Source organism: Tamandua tetradactyla, chromosome 2, assembly GCF_023851605.1.
Source record: "Tamandua tetradactyla isolate mTamTet1 chromosome 2, mTamTet1.pri, whole genome shotgun sequence".
Lineage (NCBI taxonomy): Eukaryota > Metazoa > Chordata > Mammalia > Pilosa > Myrmecophagidae > Tamandua > Tamandua tetradactyla.
Window position 1 is genome coordinate 114,592,221 of NC_135328.1, and position 14,824 is coordinate 114,607,044.

Consider the following 14,824-nt stretch of genomic DNA (forward strand, 5'->3'; position numbering starts at 1 on the left):
AAGAGAAATGAAAAATGTAAACACATATAAAGGTAACGTAAAAGTAAAACATAAATCAATAAAATCAAGAACCAAAGACAGAAAGCTTAAGATATTAAAAATGAACCACTTGAACTTCCCTAATGAAAGAAAAAACACTTGGTCAGTTCAAAAAACAACCCCATTATTACTCTCAATAGAGGGAAATGACTAAAAGCAAATAAAAAAAAGAAAGCAAAAGATGGGCAAGAAGTAGAGGTCGCGATATTATCAATGAGATATTGATAATGATTAATATTAATACCCATAAGAATGGAATGGAGAGGTGTTAAATTTGTAAGACAAGGTCGATTATATATGGAAACAAATAGAATTCATAAATAAATTAAGTCATGGAACTAAAATATAAACAATAAAAAAATAGCAATTTCTAGAAATATATAAAATATGAACAGAAACATGATGGTAGTATTGAAATTTTAGCTTAATATTATTTTTCTGTAAAAATAATGTGGAAAAATAAGAAAGATCAGATAAAATAGGAAATACCATGCAAAGAGCAAGTTGGTGGTTAACACCCTGGGGCACTGTAATTTTTTTAAACAGGAAATAGCTTAAACTATTTATAAATCATTAACAAAAATCATCACACATTAGACTACAACAACTTATCCTTTACTGCCTGTGAGTTAGAAATAACTATCACTTATTGAGCACGTACTATGTGCAAGAGCAGCAGACTGTAGAAACTAGTAAGTACAGTGCTATCTGTACTATTCAAACCCAACTGATCTTTCCCCAAGTCCATATGCTTTCCAAGGTGACATAATTCAAAATTGCATTAGTAGACCAATTCATCGTGATTAAGAAGAGTATATTGGAAACATAAGATAATTTGATAACAGGAAATATATTTAAATAATTTCCTCTGGGAAATTGCCTCCTTCATATCTCTACCATATGACCCACTCTCACCACACTTCAGGGGAATCATGCTCCCTCGGCATTTCAAGTCTCCTAGAATCTCAACTCCTGCGTGAGGTGCTGAATAAATGATCTTTTGGATCATGCAGTAAGTAAATATTGACTCAAACACACACACAGAGTCCCAAGTAACATTCTCAGTGACAGTAGAAATCACCCACATGGAGGAAGGAATCCTCTCCCTTGAAGCAATAGAATGTGCACTTATGCTTGCCTCCGATTGTGCTTGGCATTACAAAGACTATATGCTGCAAAACCTTTCCCCTAGAAAAATGGGGATCTATTACAAATTTAGCTCCCTACTGATGTCCTCACAGATGAAACTTTGAAATTACCATGTTTTTGCCTCTTAGATAAGATTGCATTACGAGTCAAGATGTGTTTGCTTATGGAAGGAAGACAACATAAGGGTTAATCAATCGTTCTTCAAAGCATCAGTCCAAGGCATGGGCAGGATATGATTAGGCTTCTATTTGGACTCATATTCACATATTTCCACATGAAGAAAATATAACAGAATGAGATAACAATAGAGGCTAAGAAGTGAAGGTAGCAAGGAAACTAAAAATACAACAGCAGAATTAAAACCCAGTGTCAGAGGGTGGGCAGTAGAGGAGCAGTGGCAGAGTTCTTGCCTGCCATGCCAGAAACCCAGGTTTGATTCCCAGTGCCTGCCCATGCCAAAAAAATAAATAAATAAGTAACCAGTGTCAGAGAGAAAGAAATGACAGATCAGAAATGATGGCCTGATATGAGGGATAACCTTGAAAATTTTCTCTAAATGAAGAAAAACAATTTAAAAGAGAGGAAAAGTTTCCTGCAGGAGGCTAAGTATAGGGTTGCCATATGATCCTGTAAACGCATTATTAGGTTATACTTGGAAGAACTGAAAGCAGGGTCATGAATGGACATTGCACACTGGTGTTTATAGAGAAAATGTAGAAACATTTTTTCCATCCTTGTTCACCAAGCTAACAGATTTGCTAGCTTAAAATCATTGTTTAAAGTGTTACCAGTCTTTCATATTCTAACTGTGAAGTTTCACTACAGTTATCCTGTTTTCCATCTACTTAGGAATTGGAAAGTGGTTATAGTTTTGTTTACCTGATGTTCTCAGAAGTTGCAAAGCTTGTGAAATCCTTAAGAAATCCTGCACTAGGCCCTGTATTTAGCGACCCAGTGAGAGACTTATGTAATCCCATTCTAAGTAGAATGGTCAGGGTGTTTTTGGTTGGTTATGATATAATTGCATTATATTGTTACAAGTAAGTGGGAATAAGAATCTTTGTAGACCATAGACAAATAATGGTTATAATCTATGTGCCATCAATTGGCTTTGTCTTTACACTTTCTCTTCCACATAACTCTGGTAACACATCTTTCTTCCATGGAAGAAATATTAACCATGTGGGAAAGGGTGGCCTGCCTCCACAGTCCTGATTTCCAAGGATGGGCAAGTCAAGAAATCTGAATCATTAGTAGGAATTGCTCTTGAATATCAAACAGAACTTTTTCCACCTGGATGGTTAAGGTATGGAATCTAAGACTAGGATTCTTCATGACCATCTTGTCAAAGATGTACAAGGACATCATCTAAAGGACAGGGAAAAGACACATCCCCAGGGATTTGTTTGAGCCTGTGAGATCCCACTGGAATTTCCACAGGGGCCAATGGTTTGTTCTTGCCATGATACTCACTGCTAAGGCATATTTTGCTTTTCCTTTGTAGCCCAGATCCCAAATGTAACTAATTTTTTAAATACTTTTTTACATCCATGTCCTTTGCTGTATGTAAACTCCAGAAGGTCAGCAAGTGCTTACCTTTTTCTCAAGATTCTCTCTCAAAGGTCACTGAATGAATGAATGAAAGAATGAATGAATCCACTGCATTGCATAGTTTCCTTTTCAGTTTACAGAATTAGCACCTTGGGGGAGTCCTTTATTTATTTATTTATAATTTTATTTTTTTTTGCATGGGCAGGCACTGGAAATTGAACCAGGGTCTCCCGCATGGCAGGTGAGAACTCTGCCCCTGAGCCACCGTCGAACTGCTTGGAAGTCCTTTATTTTTAAAGAACAGAAATGTCTTAAAACAAATTTGATAATAACTTACTAAACTTCTAAAACAGTAATATATTTATTACAAAGCAAAGGTGAACATAAATTTATATAAAAATAGAACATATAAATTAAAAACCATAAAAATTGTAAATTACTTGAAATCTTTAAATAAATAAGTCATATTTTGTGAAATAAAGTTCAGGTACAAGGCTTAGTTACACTTCGCAAGATTCTGAGAATATTTGGGCATATAAATTCCTAACAATACTGATAAAATTTTGCTAATTTTGCATGCAATTATTTTATAGCTGAAGTAAAAATAATTGTCTTTGAAATGACTGAAACATTACGTCTGAGCTTGGATGTCCATCTCTGGGAATCAGTTTCCTTCCTACTTCCTGAGTTTTCCTGTGAGCACATGAATGAAGAGAAACCGTCTCCTGATTTCCCCTCTGACAACCTCCCAGGCACAGTTACTGTTTTTCTTCTCTTGTAGATAGAGATGGATTCTTTGGAAGTATCTCCTCAGGGCCAGTGTGGGGTCCTTCATTCCCAGGACAGATTCTTCTTCTCCCATCTCCTGCAGCAAACAGGTCTCAAGGTCCTCCAGCTGGCGGTGAAGTCCTGAGAGGAGCTGTTCCAGGAAGGTCGTGCTCCAAACAGCAGAGGAGGCCTCTGTGTGGAAGAGGCTGAAGATCTGCTGGAGCATCTCGTGGAGGACAGACAGGGCCTGGGCCTTGTGGACCCGGCTGGCCTCCACCATCTCCTGGGGGAATCTGAAGTCAGTTCTGTCCTTCAGGCAGGAAAGAAGGGAGATCTTCCCCATTTGTCCCAACATTGTGAGGGTCTCCTGCTTTCCCACATCAAGGCTCTGAGGCAGGTCACAGCTGAAGGAGCTGATGGGGCTGGAGAAGATCATCACCAACACCATCAGTGAAGGGACTGAAAAAGCCATTGGTGAGTTCCAAGGAGACCCTCTTCTGGTTGAGATGGGGAACCGTGAGCTTCAAACCAGGTTCTCTGAGGACCTTCTTGCATGATTAACTTGCCCTTCAGGGGAGTAAAGTGCAACTTTTGCTACTGTCCAGGTGTTCAAGTAGTTAGAATATATCAACTGGGCTTGTTACTTTGGGCAGAGATGTTGTCCAGCCTAGTCCATTTTTCTAGCTCTATCAAAATAATGACTGTGACCTATTATTTTTCACTTTTTTACATACTTTAAAAATTGTTCCCTCTTCTATGGTATTTGTCTTTTTGCTGATTAAAGGTTTTCCTAATGCTTTTGTAATATTTCCCTTTTCACTTTGAAGTTTGTTGCAAACAAAGGAAGAGAAAATGTAATAAAAAAAATAAGTAACATTCTCAGTGTGATTTTCAAGATGTCAGAATATCCTCTCTCTTTAAACATTCCTGGAAAGTAAAAGTAAGCTGTCATGAAAAAGCAATGCACTAAGGCAAATGGAAAGTAGATGCAGAATATTAAAAAAAGAGGAAATATGGTCTCATCTTCTGAAAATACAATATAACACAACTGACTATAGAAACACAGACCAGGGGTTAAGCATTCTGCAGGACAGCAAGTTTCAACCCAGTCTGTGGCTGAGACTATTGTAGCTGCACACAGCTCTTGACCTAAGGCAGCTGACTCTTAAAGCACACTATTGCCTAAGGGGTTACATGTTTTCAACAGGCCTGAATGCTAGGTTACTCATCCTCTGAATATTTATTCCTTTTTGTACTTACTATGGGACAGAAACTGCTTTAGCTGCTGCTTCTGTGACGGATAGTGCTCTAAGGACACTATTAGTGCCCTCTGGGAGCTTAGAGCCCAGTCGGAAATCAGAGGCAAAACAACTAGTTAGATCAATTACTTCATTACCAGCGTGCAGAGAGCAGCTAAAGGAGAAGGCTAAAGAGTAAGGTGGAAGGATACCCACTTTATGAATAGCCACCACTTATATAATAAATTGAAACTTATGATAAGTTAAGTTACCTCTCTCAGTTTTCTGTTTCTTCATCTATAAAATAACCATAATGGCAATATCTCAAAGGGAAACTTGAAGATGCAATGAAATTGTTTATGAAACACTTGTTGAAAGCCTATATATAACAAAATATGGCTGCCATTAATATTAATATTGTAAAATAAATCTGTACTTTACAAATTCAATAATGTCATGATAAGCTTTGAGTACCATTACAGGCTCAACAATTGCCCAAGAATGTGGTTAGAAATCATGTGTCAATAGAATATTTAGGAGATGAGATTATCTGCATTGCCACATGATGAGTGAGGGAAACCTTTCATGGTTAAAGGTTGAAGTTAAAGAGAACAGAAAGAATCACAGACACACTTGAATGTCTTTTAGGGAAGTCAGGACCTAGCTGCAACACAATTTATTTTTTTCCCACAATTTTTTTTAACAAATGATACCTGTGATATTGTTCTCCAACAATATTATGAAAGTAAATATATCTTCAATTAGTTAAAGATTAATTCATGTATAATTTCGAGGTCCATATGCAACTTCTTTCTTAAAGAAGGAGGAAAGGTTTAAATAAGAAAAAATAAGAAGAAAAAAAATCTTCATTGCATGAACTCTAATAATTCATGCTAAGCCAGTAAAGTCACTTTTTTGTTCATGAATTTTCCCCCTTCTCTGACACTGCCTAGACATTTCTCCCCAGGTAAAACCAAGAAGATGTGTAAAAATACATTTAAAAGCTGTGGTGGATACTATGTTGGCACTTCTTACTCTGGAGTCCCCCATCAGGTACCCATGTCGATAAATGTTCATTTTTTAATTGACTTCACGCACGCACAGACACACACATCCAAGTACAAAGGAAAACTAAAGGGGTAAAATGGAAGAACCCAGAAAATGAAGGTCTGTGTGCTGTGAGCACCAAGTGTCCCCACCATGTGCTGCGGTGAGGCTCCCTCTCCAGGCAGCTCTGCAGAGTCACCAGCTCCCCAGGGGCCCTCCAGGCTCTGTGCTGATGGCTCTGCCGAGACTCTGCCCCTTCCCCACCTGTGGTCTGGTCTGTGTCCTGCCTGGAAGCCATAGCCATCGGGAACCCTTCACACTGGTGAGTCAAATGGGGAGAATCTCCCTCCTGTCATGTGTAAAGGACAGGAATGACTTCCGATCTCCTCCCGTACTCGTGGATGGGAACCAGTTTGAGAAGATGCCACCACTGTCTTGCCTGAGCTGTTCCAGCAAATCTTCAACCTCTTCATACATGTGGTTCTTCTGGGGCTTAGGATGAGACCCAGCTGGACACATTCCTCACTAGATTTCATCAGCATCTGGATGACCTGGAGACATGACTGGAAAAGGAAATGAAGGAAGATCAGACACCCCTGGGAAATGAGAACTCCAGACTGGCGGTGAGGAGGCACTTCCAAGGAATTCTTCTATATCTGAAAGAGAAGCAATTCAGTTCCTGTGTCTGGGAGGTGGTCTGGGTTGAAATCAGAAGGTGCTTTCTCTTCATTAACAAGTTCAATGGAAACCTCTGGAAATAAAAAGTTGTTGATTTTCAAAATTTCATTTGTTTGACTGAATTGCTACTTCCAATGCTGAGAGTGAAATCTTCATCACTGTTCTATGCCAGATTAAAAATAAGTCATGGTGGGTGGGCCACGGTGGCTCAGCAGGCAAGAATGCTTGCCTGCCATGCCAGAAGACCCGGGTTCAATTCCCGGTACCTGCCCATGTTAAAAAAAAAAAAAGTCATGGTGAAGTTATGGAATCCTTATAAAACTATAATGATTAGAAAAGAGATATGCATCTTTCATTTGCTATAACTGAAAAACTTTTGTAATATTTACTTAGTTACTTACATTATTTGACATATTTATGCTGTTCACAGTATTTAAGTATATATTGTCCAGAAAACATTTGTGTAATATTGTATTTTGTACAAGACTATACTGTTAGATTTTAAATTATGGGACATAAATGCAATTAAAAAATATTTCCTTGCTATGATGGGCATTTTGAAGAGGTATTGAATTTGATATCCCAATCCATAACTTAGTGATAGAAAGAGATCTGTGGAGAAAAGCTCAGTGCCTGGGCTCAATCATCTGCTTTGTGGCTGTAGCATAAGATACTTCACATGCTAATGAATGAACTGAACGAGCCAAGGGACCTTAGCTCTGTGACTATCTGCAGACTGCAGAGAGTGTGGGAGAGGTCTGAGGAAGGAAGACTAAGCTCTACATATGTGACCAGGCTCTGTTCTTTCATTTCTTTCTTCTGTATTCCAAATATATCAAGTGTAAAATTGAATAATGTATCCCTATAATAAAAAAAATTATACTTTAGATTGTAATGATCTCTTAGTTTTTGACATAATTCAATATTCGTTATTCATTTGACTCTGAAAGTTCACCTATGAATAATTATTGGTGGCATTTTTACCATTTTACTATTACTCACCTTATAAGGAATTTGGGCTCCTGCTGTGTACTTTATACTAGGTGTGGTGATAGGTGCTAGGGACACAAAGTTGAACAAAAATTTACACCTGCCTTCTGTGTGCTTACGTTCTTCTAGACAGCGAAGGAGAAGAAAGATCAACAAATGGTATATCTCTGAAAGACGAAACACACCTCTTAGACTCAAAACAACATTCAATCTGAAATTGCATTCTGATTAGCATGTAGTGTCCTTTTGTAATCAAATCCTGATTAGATAGGAGACTGTACAAGGAAGCTCACTATCATTCACAAGAATTTATGAGGACATCCCACAATCTCCAAGGATAGAGGTTGGTAACTTCTAATTCTGTTAACTGAAGAGTATAAAAGTGAAAGCTACAAGCCATTCAAATTAGAAAGGAAAACTATCTCTATTGTCAGATGACATGATCTTAAATATAAAACATCAAAAGAATCCACAAGAAAGGTACTAGAGGTGATAAATGAACTCAAAAAACTTGTTGAGTACAAAATTGTCATTGCACGAAAGTCAGTTTGTTTCTATACATCAGCAATCTGAAATAGAAATAAGGGAACAATGCTGTTTACAATAGCAGCTAGAAGAATACAATATCTAGGAATAAATTTAACCAAAGATGTTGAATTAGTCAAGTTTTTCCAGAGAAACAGAACTGGATGCATATTTATGTGTTTATTTTCATTGATATATCAAGGGATATATTATAAGAACTAATGCACATGACAATGGAGACAGATAAGTCTGAGTTGCATAGGGCATGGCACAAGTTGGGAACTCTGTTGAAGGTTTTAATGACTTTCCCAGGAGAAGCTGTCTGAGGTAGAAATAGAAATGCTTCTTTCTGAATGCTGAAATTATCAATTCTCCCTTTAAAACCCTCAGTGATTGGATGAATCATCTTTCATTTTTCACAGGCAAGCTCCTTTGTTGACGATAGATGTAATCAGTTATAGATGCAATCAACTGACTAATGATTTAAATCCACAAAATACCTTTATAATAACAATCAGGCCAGTTTCTGTTTGCCCAAACTGGGGACCATGAGCTAGCCAAGCTGACACACGAAACTAACCATCACAGATGTGAAAGACTTGTCCACCAAAAACTATGAAACATTGCTAAAAGAAATTTTTAAAAGAAGACCTAGGTAAATGAAAAAACATCCCATGTTCATGGATTAGACAACTTAATATTCTTAAGAAAGCACTACACCCCAAAGTGATTTACATATTCAAGGCAATCTCTATCAAAGTTTACAATGCCCAAATAACCAAAAAAAAAAAAAATCCAAACAGATTTCTACTCACTGGAAAAAAGCATATATTCAATGATCCATGATTTTCTTTCCAAGGAAACCTATTGTCAAATCATAGGCATTACTGGCTAGTAGGCATTAAATAAGACCCAAGTCAAATTCCAGTTGATGAATCCCAGAGACTGCACAGGATTTGTTTTTCAACTATGTCCTATATTTGACTATGGCTTTTCTGATGAAGCTGCTTTTTTTTTAAGATGCAGCAATTTTAATTTTAAGGTTACAATTAATCAACTTACATTTAGTCTCCTCATGCCGGTGAGCACAAACAATCAACATGGTAGAACTGAGCTTTGCTAGTTAGATTCTAGGGCGATCAATGGCAATCAATACCACACTTTCTAGATAAAGACAGCTATTCAGATTTACCTTATATCTTTTGATTGCATCATAAAACAGTCTCTTAAGAAAAAAAATTGCTTAAACAAACTAAGCGGTAAGTTACCAACACAGAATATCCACTGTGTTCCCCATCCTCCTGGTTGTTTTCTTTTCCTTCCTTCCTTCCTTCCTTCCTTCCTTCCTTCCTTCCTTCCTTCCTTCCTTCCTTCCTTCCTTCCTTCCTTCCTTCCTTCCTTCCTTCCATCCTTCCTTCCTCCGTCCCTCCCTCCCTCCCTCCCTCCATCCCTCCTTCCATCCCTCCCTCTCTCTCTCTCTCTTTCTTTCAACAACAAAATAATACAGGAAAATAGACGTGGCTGGAACTGTATTTGTTGTGAATGAAGTAGATCTAGATTCACAGTGTGCTGCATTTATCACAGTGCCGCAGCTCTGCAGAGCACCGAGGTTTTGCTTTAAGGGACTTAACTTTGTTCAGAGAAAGTTGTAGCTATACCATTACTGATTGACCAGCTGAATTTCAAACACATGATAATGATTTTCTTGTTTCCTTTTATAATGAGCTGCCTTTACATTTAGTAATCAACTATAAGACACAGAAAATTGTGGGAATACATGTAATATTGAAGGCATTTAAGACAGAATTTTTACTTTATTTTCTGCAGTGGTCTTATTGGGACAAAGGAAATGTGCTGTTAAAAATCGTTATTTCACTTTAAAGTTAGATAAAAAATAAAGAGTGCCAGCTTCCTAGGTATATAAAGGCCAAGAAAATTTAGTTGCAGAAATACTTGTTTTTCCAAATTCTGGGGTTCAGGATTCTGTTAAAATCAAAAGGAGAAAAAGAAGATTCACCACTCCCAGACTCAAATGTGTTTTAGAGTTGTTTCTGTTTGAAATATATAATTCAACACTGACACAGAAATGTTTTTTTTACTGCATAACTTTAACAGTGAACTAAAATGTCTTCCATTATTGAAAGGTATGTTTCAGTTTGCTAAAGTTGCCAGAATGCAATATACCAGAAATGGGTTGGTTTTTTCAAAGGGAATTTATTAGGTTATAAATTTACAGTTATAAGGCCATAAAATTATCCAAACTAAGGCATCCATGGGAGAGATATCTTGACAGAAGAAAGGAAGATGGCATCCAGGGTTACTCTGTCGCTTTCGAAGACGTGTTGACAACTGATGGATTGGTTTCAAACCAGCTCTCTCAGCAACTATGGGTCCTTCTGGCTTCTCCTGGGGCATTTTCTTTCTGAGTTCTCTCTTTCTGTGAGTTATTTTAAAGGACTCCGATAAAGGATTAAGACCCACCTTGAATGGGTCTTAATTATATCTCCATGGAAAGAACCTAAACAAAATGTCTCACCCAACACTAGGTCTGCCCTGACAAGAATAGATTAGAAGAGCATGGCTTTTCTGGGGTGCATAGCAGTTTCAAACCAGCACTGTATCAAAGCCTCTTTCTGTTTCATTGGTTTTGTTTTGTTAGTTTGATTTTGTTAGCTTTGTTGTTTCCAGAAATACACTTCATTAAACAGCTTTCATTTAACATTCCACTCTGATCTATGTCTTCAGATTTCAGTTTTATACGTTTGTCTCTAAAGACATTAGTGAAATTACAGACTTTATATTCAGCTTTAAGGGGGAATAAATTCCAGAAAACAAAACAAAACCAAAATCCAAATGTACTTTTTTGCAGAAATGAAAAAGATGATCCTAAAATTCATATGAATCACAAGGGGCTCTGAGTAGCTAAAATGATCTTGAAAAAGAAGAACAAATTGCAAGGATCCAAATTTTCTAATTTCAAAGCATACTACAAAACTACAATGGTCAAAACAGTGTACTACTGGCAAAGGATAGACCTTTAGATCAGTCAAATGGAATAGAAGTTTCAGAAACAAACCCACACATCTATGATCTACTGATTCTCAACAAGGTGCTAAGACCATTTGATGAGGAAAGAATAATCTCTTCACCAAATAGTGCTCGGATAACAGGTTATCCATACCTGCCAAAGAAGCAACACAAAAAGCAACTCAAAATAGATCAAAAACCTAAATATTAGTGCTGAAGTCACAAAACTCCTAGAAGAAGGACAAATCTCACAGGGACAAATGTTCATGACTGGATTTACCTGTGAATTCTTATATGACCCCAAACCAAAAGCAGCAAAAGAAGTAATAGTGAGTTGAACTTCATCAAAATTAAAATCTTTGAGCATCAAAGGACACTATCAAGAAAGTGAAAAGACCCACAGAATAGGAGAAAATATTTGCAAATCATATATCTAATAAATGTCCAGTATCAAAAACATATAAAGAACTCTTGCAACTCAACCTCAAAAAGACAGATAATCCAATTAGAAAATGGGGAACAGTTTGGTGATTCCTCAGTAAGTTAAATATAGGATTACCTTAAGTCCCAGAAATTTCATTTCTAGGTACATACCACAAAGAATTGTAAACAGGTACTCATAGTACAGGTACTACATCCTTGTAAATCCATAGCAGCACTTTACATTATAATCAAAAGGCATAAATAAATAAAATATCCATCAGCATATGAATGGATAAGTAAAATGTGGTATGTTCATACAATTGAATATTATTCAGTCATGAAAAGGAGTAATATACTGATAAATGTTGCCATGGATGAAACTTGAAAATATGGTAATGGAAAAAAAACAGAGAGAATATGAAATAATCAAAATAGGTAAATTCAGAGAGGCAGTAAGAAGATTAGTAGGTGCCAAGGGTGGGGGAAAGGGAGAGTGGGGAGTCACCGCTTACTCAGTGTGGGTCTCTTTTGTGGGTAACAAAAACGTTTTGTAACCAGAGAAAGGTGAATCCACACAACATTGTGAAGGTACTAAATGCCACTGCTGTTCGCTTTAGAATGGTTTATACTGTATCAATTCCACTTCAATTTTTAAAAATGAAGGATATTAGAAGGTCTGTTTCTATTATTTTTCAGTTCCTGTATTTCTCAATCTTGTTAGACCACTTCCCATTTCCACGTATTTGTTCATGTTTTATTCCCACCTCTTCTCTTCTGTGCCTGTCCAAACCCGGGCTGTCCTTTCGGCTTAATTAAAACCCTTCTCTCCTTTCCTTAAATCTTAACTGAAGCCATGATTATCCTCCTTGACATATCGATCTAGATTGTCTTTTATTAATCTAATCATTTCCCATGTTCTTATTTTCCTAACAGATTGCAAATTCCTTAAGAGCAAGAAATTACCAGATTCTTTTCAGCAAAAGGACATTTAAATGTTTACTGATTCTTCCTTCAGAGGAGCAATAACGATTTCCCCTTTCACACTGCAGGACAGTGCAGGCAGATCCTAAAGATTGTTAAAGTGAAAAATTCAATCCATATCGTTAGAGTTGGTTAGGATTATAAAAAGGGTTTGTGTGAATACATCCTTATTTTGACTTTTCTCTAATGTAATGGTCTTGTCTTCTTCAGACATATGCTCTTTGCTATCAGGAAAACTTCTCAGCCTCTCCCACTGCTTAGTGCATGTTCTTAGGCTAGTTACCCGAACTTGTCGTGGCTTGACTTTCATAGCTGTATCATGGAGTGAGGCTCTACCTCAGACTGTGAGATTAAATGTTTAATGGGTTCAAAATGTCTGGCACTTAGACAGTTTTTTAAGTTGTTAAATATAACATATATACAAAGAAAAGAAAAAAAGCAATAATTTTCAAAGTACTCTTCAATTAGTAGATATAGAACAGATCTCAGAGTTTGTTATGGATTACCGTTCTACTATTTCAGATTTTTCCTTCTAGCTGCTCCAAATCCCTGGGGGCTAGAAGAAATATTTTTTTCTTTTTTGTGAAAAATGACATATATACTAAAAAACAATACATTCCAAAGTACATCGCAACAATTAGTTGTAGAACAGATTTCAGAGTTCGGTATGGGTTACAATTCCACAATTTTAGATTTTTACTTCTAGCTGCTCTATGATACTGGAGACTAAAAGGAATATCAATATAATGATTCAACAATCATACTTATTTGTTAAACCCTACCTTCTCTGCATAGCTCCACTATTATCTTTAATCTTTCTACCACTCTTCAGGGGTGTTTGGGCTAAGTCCATTTTAACTTTTTCATGTTGGAAGGGGCTGTCAATAATATGGGATAGACAGACGGAACTCGTTGATGTTCTGGAGAAGCTGGCCCATCTGCATTTCAGGACTTATCTGGTCCAGGGATCAATCTGGAGGTTGCAGTTTTCTGGAATGTTACCCTAGTGCATGAAACCTTTGTAGAATCTTATATGAAGTCCTATGTGTTCTTTAGGATTGGCTAGAATGATTTTGGTTGGGGTTTGGCAGGTTATGATGGGTAGCAACGTCTAACTGAAGCTTGCTTAAAAGTGACATCCAGAGTAGCCTCTTGACTCCAGTTGAACTCTCTCAGACACTGATACCTTATTTACACTTCTTTTCCCCTTTTGATCAGGATCATACTTGAGATATTTTTCTTATTGTTATTCTTATTATTAACTGTGCACACAAAATTGTAGGTGCTTGGCAAATAAGTATGTAATCAAGCTTGATGGAACAATTATATACAAGAATTTAGATGCATCTGAGTCTTTGACTAATGCCTCTGTGTTTCTGAGCTGGGGAAGAAAAAGGAACTGGTCAAAGACACCAAAAAGCCATAATCATTGAGATAGGAGAGGAACTGAACACTGAGAGTGTTTCAAAAGCTACAGGAACAGAGTGTTTTGGGGGTTGGGGGAAGATGTGTTAAAAGCCTTGCAAAACTGGAGTAACTTTCCAGAAACCTACAGCCCCAGATGGGTCCCTAGTCCAGATAAGTCCTGAAACCTAGCCCAGCCTCTCCAGAACATCAGATAGTTTCATCTCCCTACCCCCATATTAGTGGCAGACCCTTCCAATATGAAAAATTTAGCCAAACACCCCTAACGAGAGGGATGAAAAGATCAAGGGTGATCTCTGTATAACTGGATTTACACAGAGAAGATAGGATTTAATAAATGAATATGAATGCTGAATCATTAAATTGATATCTCTTTTAGTCTCCAGTATTTTAGAGCAGCTAAAAATAAAAACCTAAAATTGTGAAATTCTAACCCATGTCAAACTCTGAAATACATTCTACAACTAATTGTGGTGCTGTACTTTGAAATTTATAGCTTTTTTGTATATATGTTATTTATCACAAAAAGAAAAAAGAAGGGAAAGTCGATCGGGATGATAAAAAAAATATTTAAGCCCTCTAGCCTCCTATTTTCTGGAGCAACTAGAAGGAAAAATATGAGGATCGTACGGTAACCCGTGACAAAATCTAGGATCTGTCTTGTCACTACTTGTTGAGAGTGCTTTGAAAACTACTGCTTTTTTATTTCTTTGCTTTGTATATATGGTATACTATACAATAAAAAAAGTTTAAAAAAAAAAGATTATCCAATAAAACACCAAAAAAAAAAAAGTCTTGCAAAGACATTTGAGTATCATTATGTCCTAGTGAATAAATGCATGGTGTGTGTTCAGAGTCTGAACTGATTAAATTTTGGCTTTCCACTGATTAATTGTACGGCCTTGGGAAAGCACTCATCCATTTGAGCAGTTTCAGGTAGCTTCTTCACAAAATTGCTATAACACTTTCCTTGCAGGATTGTT

General features: G+C 36.9%; 1 protein-coding gene and 1 pseudogene across 1 annotated transcript; one reads left to right on the forward strand and one right to left on the reverse strand.

Annotated features, from left to right (window-relative positions):
* Positions 1-528: 528 nt before the first annotated feature.
* Positions 529-7,895, reverse strand: LOC143673697 (interferon omega-1-like). The gene has a single exon (XM_077148536.1). The coding sequence runs from the start codon at positions 3,977-3,979 to the stop codon at positions 3,416-3,418; it is 564 nt and encodes a 187-aa protein (XP_077004651.1). The 5' UTR covers positions 3,980-7,895; the 3' UTR covers positions 529-3,415.
* On the forward strand, positions 6,025-6,553 carry LOC143657135 (interferon alpha-2-like; annotated as a pseudogene).
* Positions 7,896-14,824: the final 6,929 nt, after the last annotated feature.

Bases quoted from the DNA above. Each gene is read 5' to 3' on its own strand.
- LOC143673697 (XM_077148536.1), bottom strand. From the start codon at position 3,979: ATGGCTTTTTCAGTCCCTTCACTGATGGTGTTGGTGATGATCTTCTCC.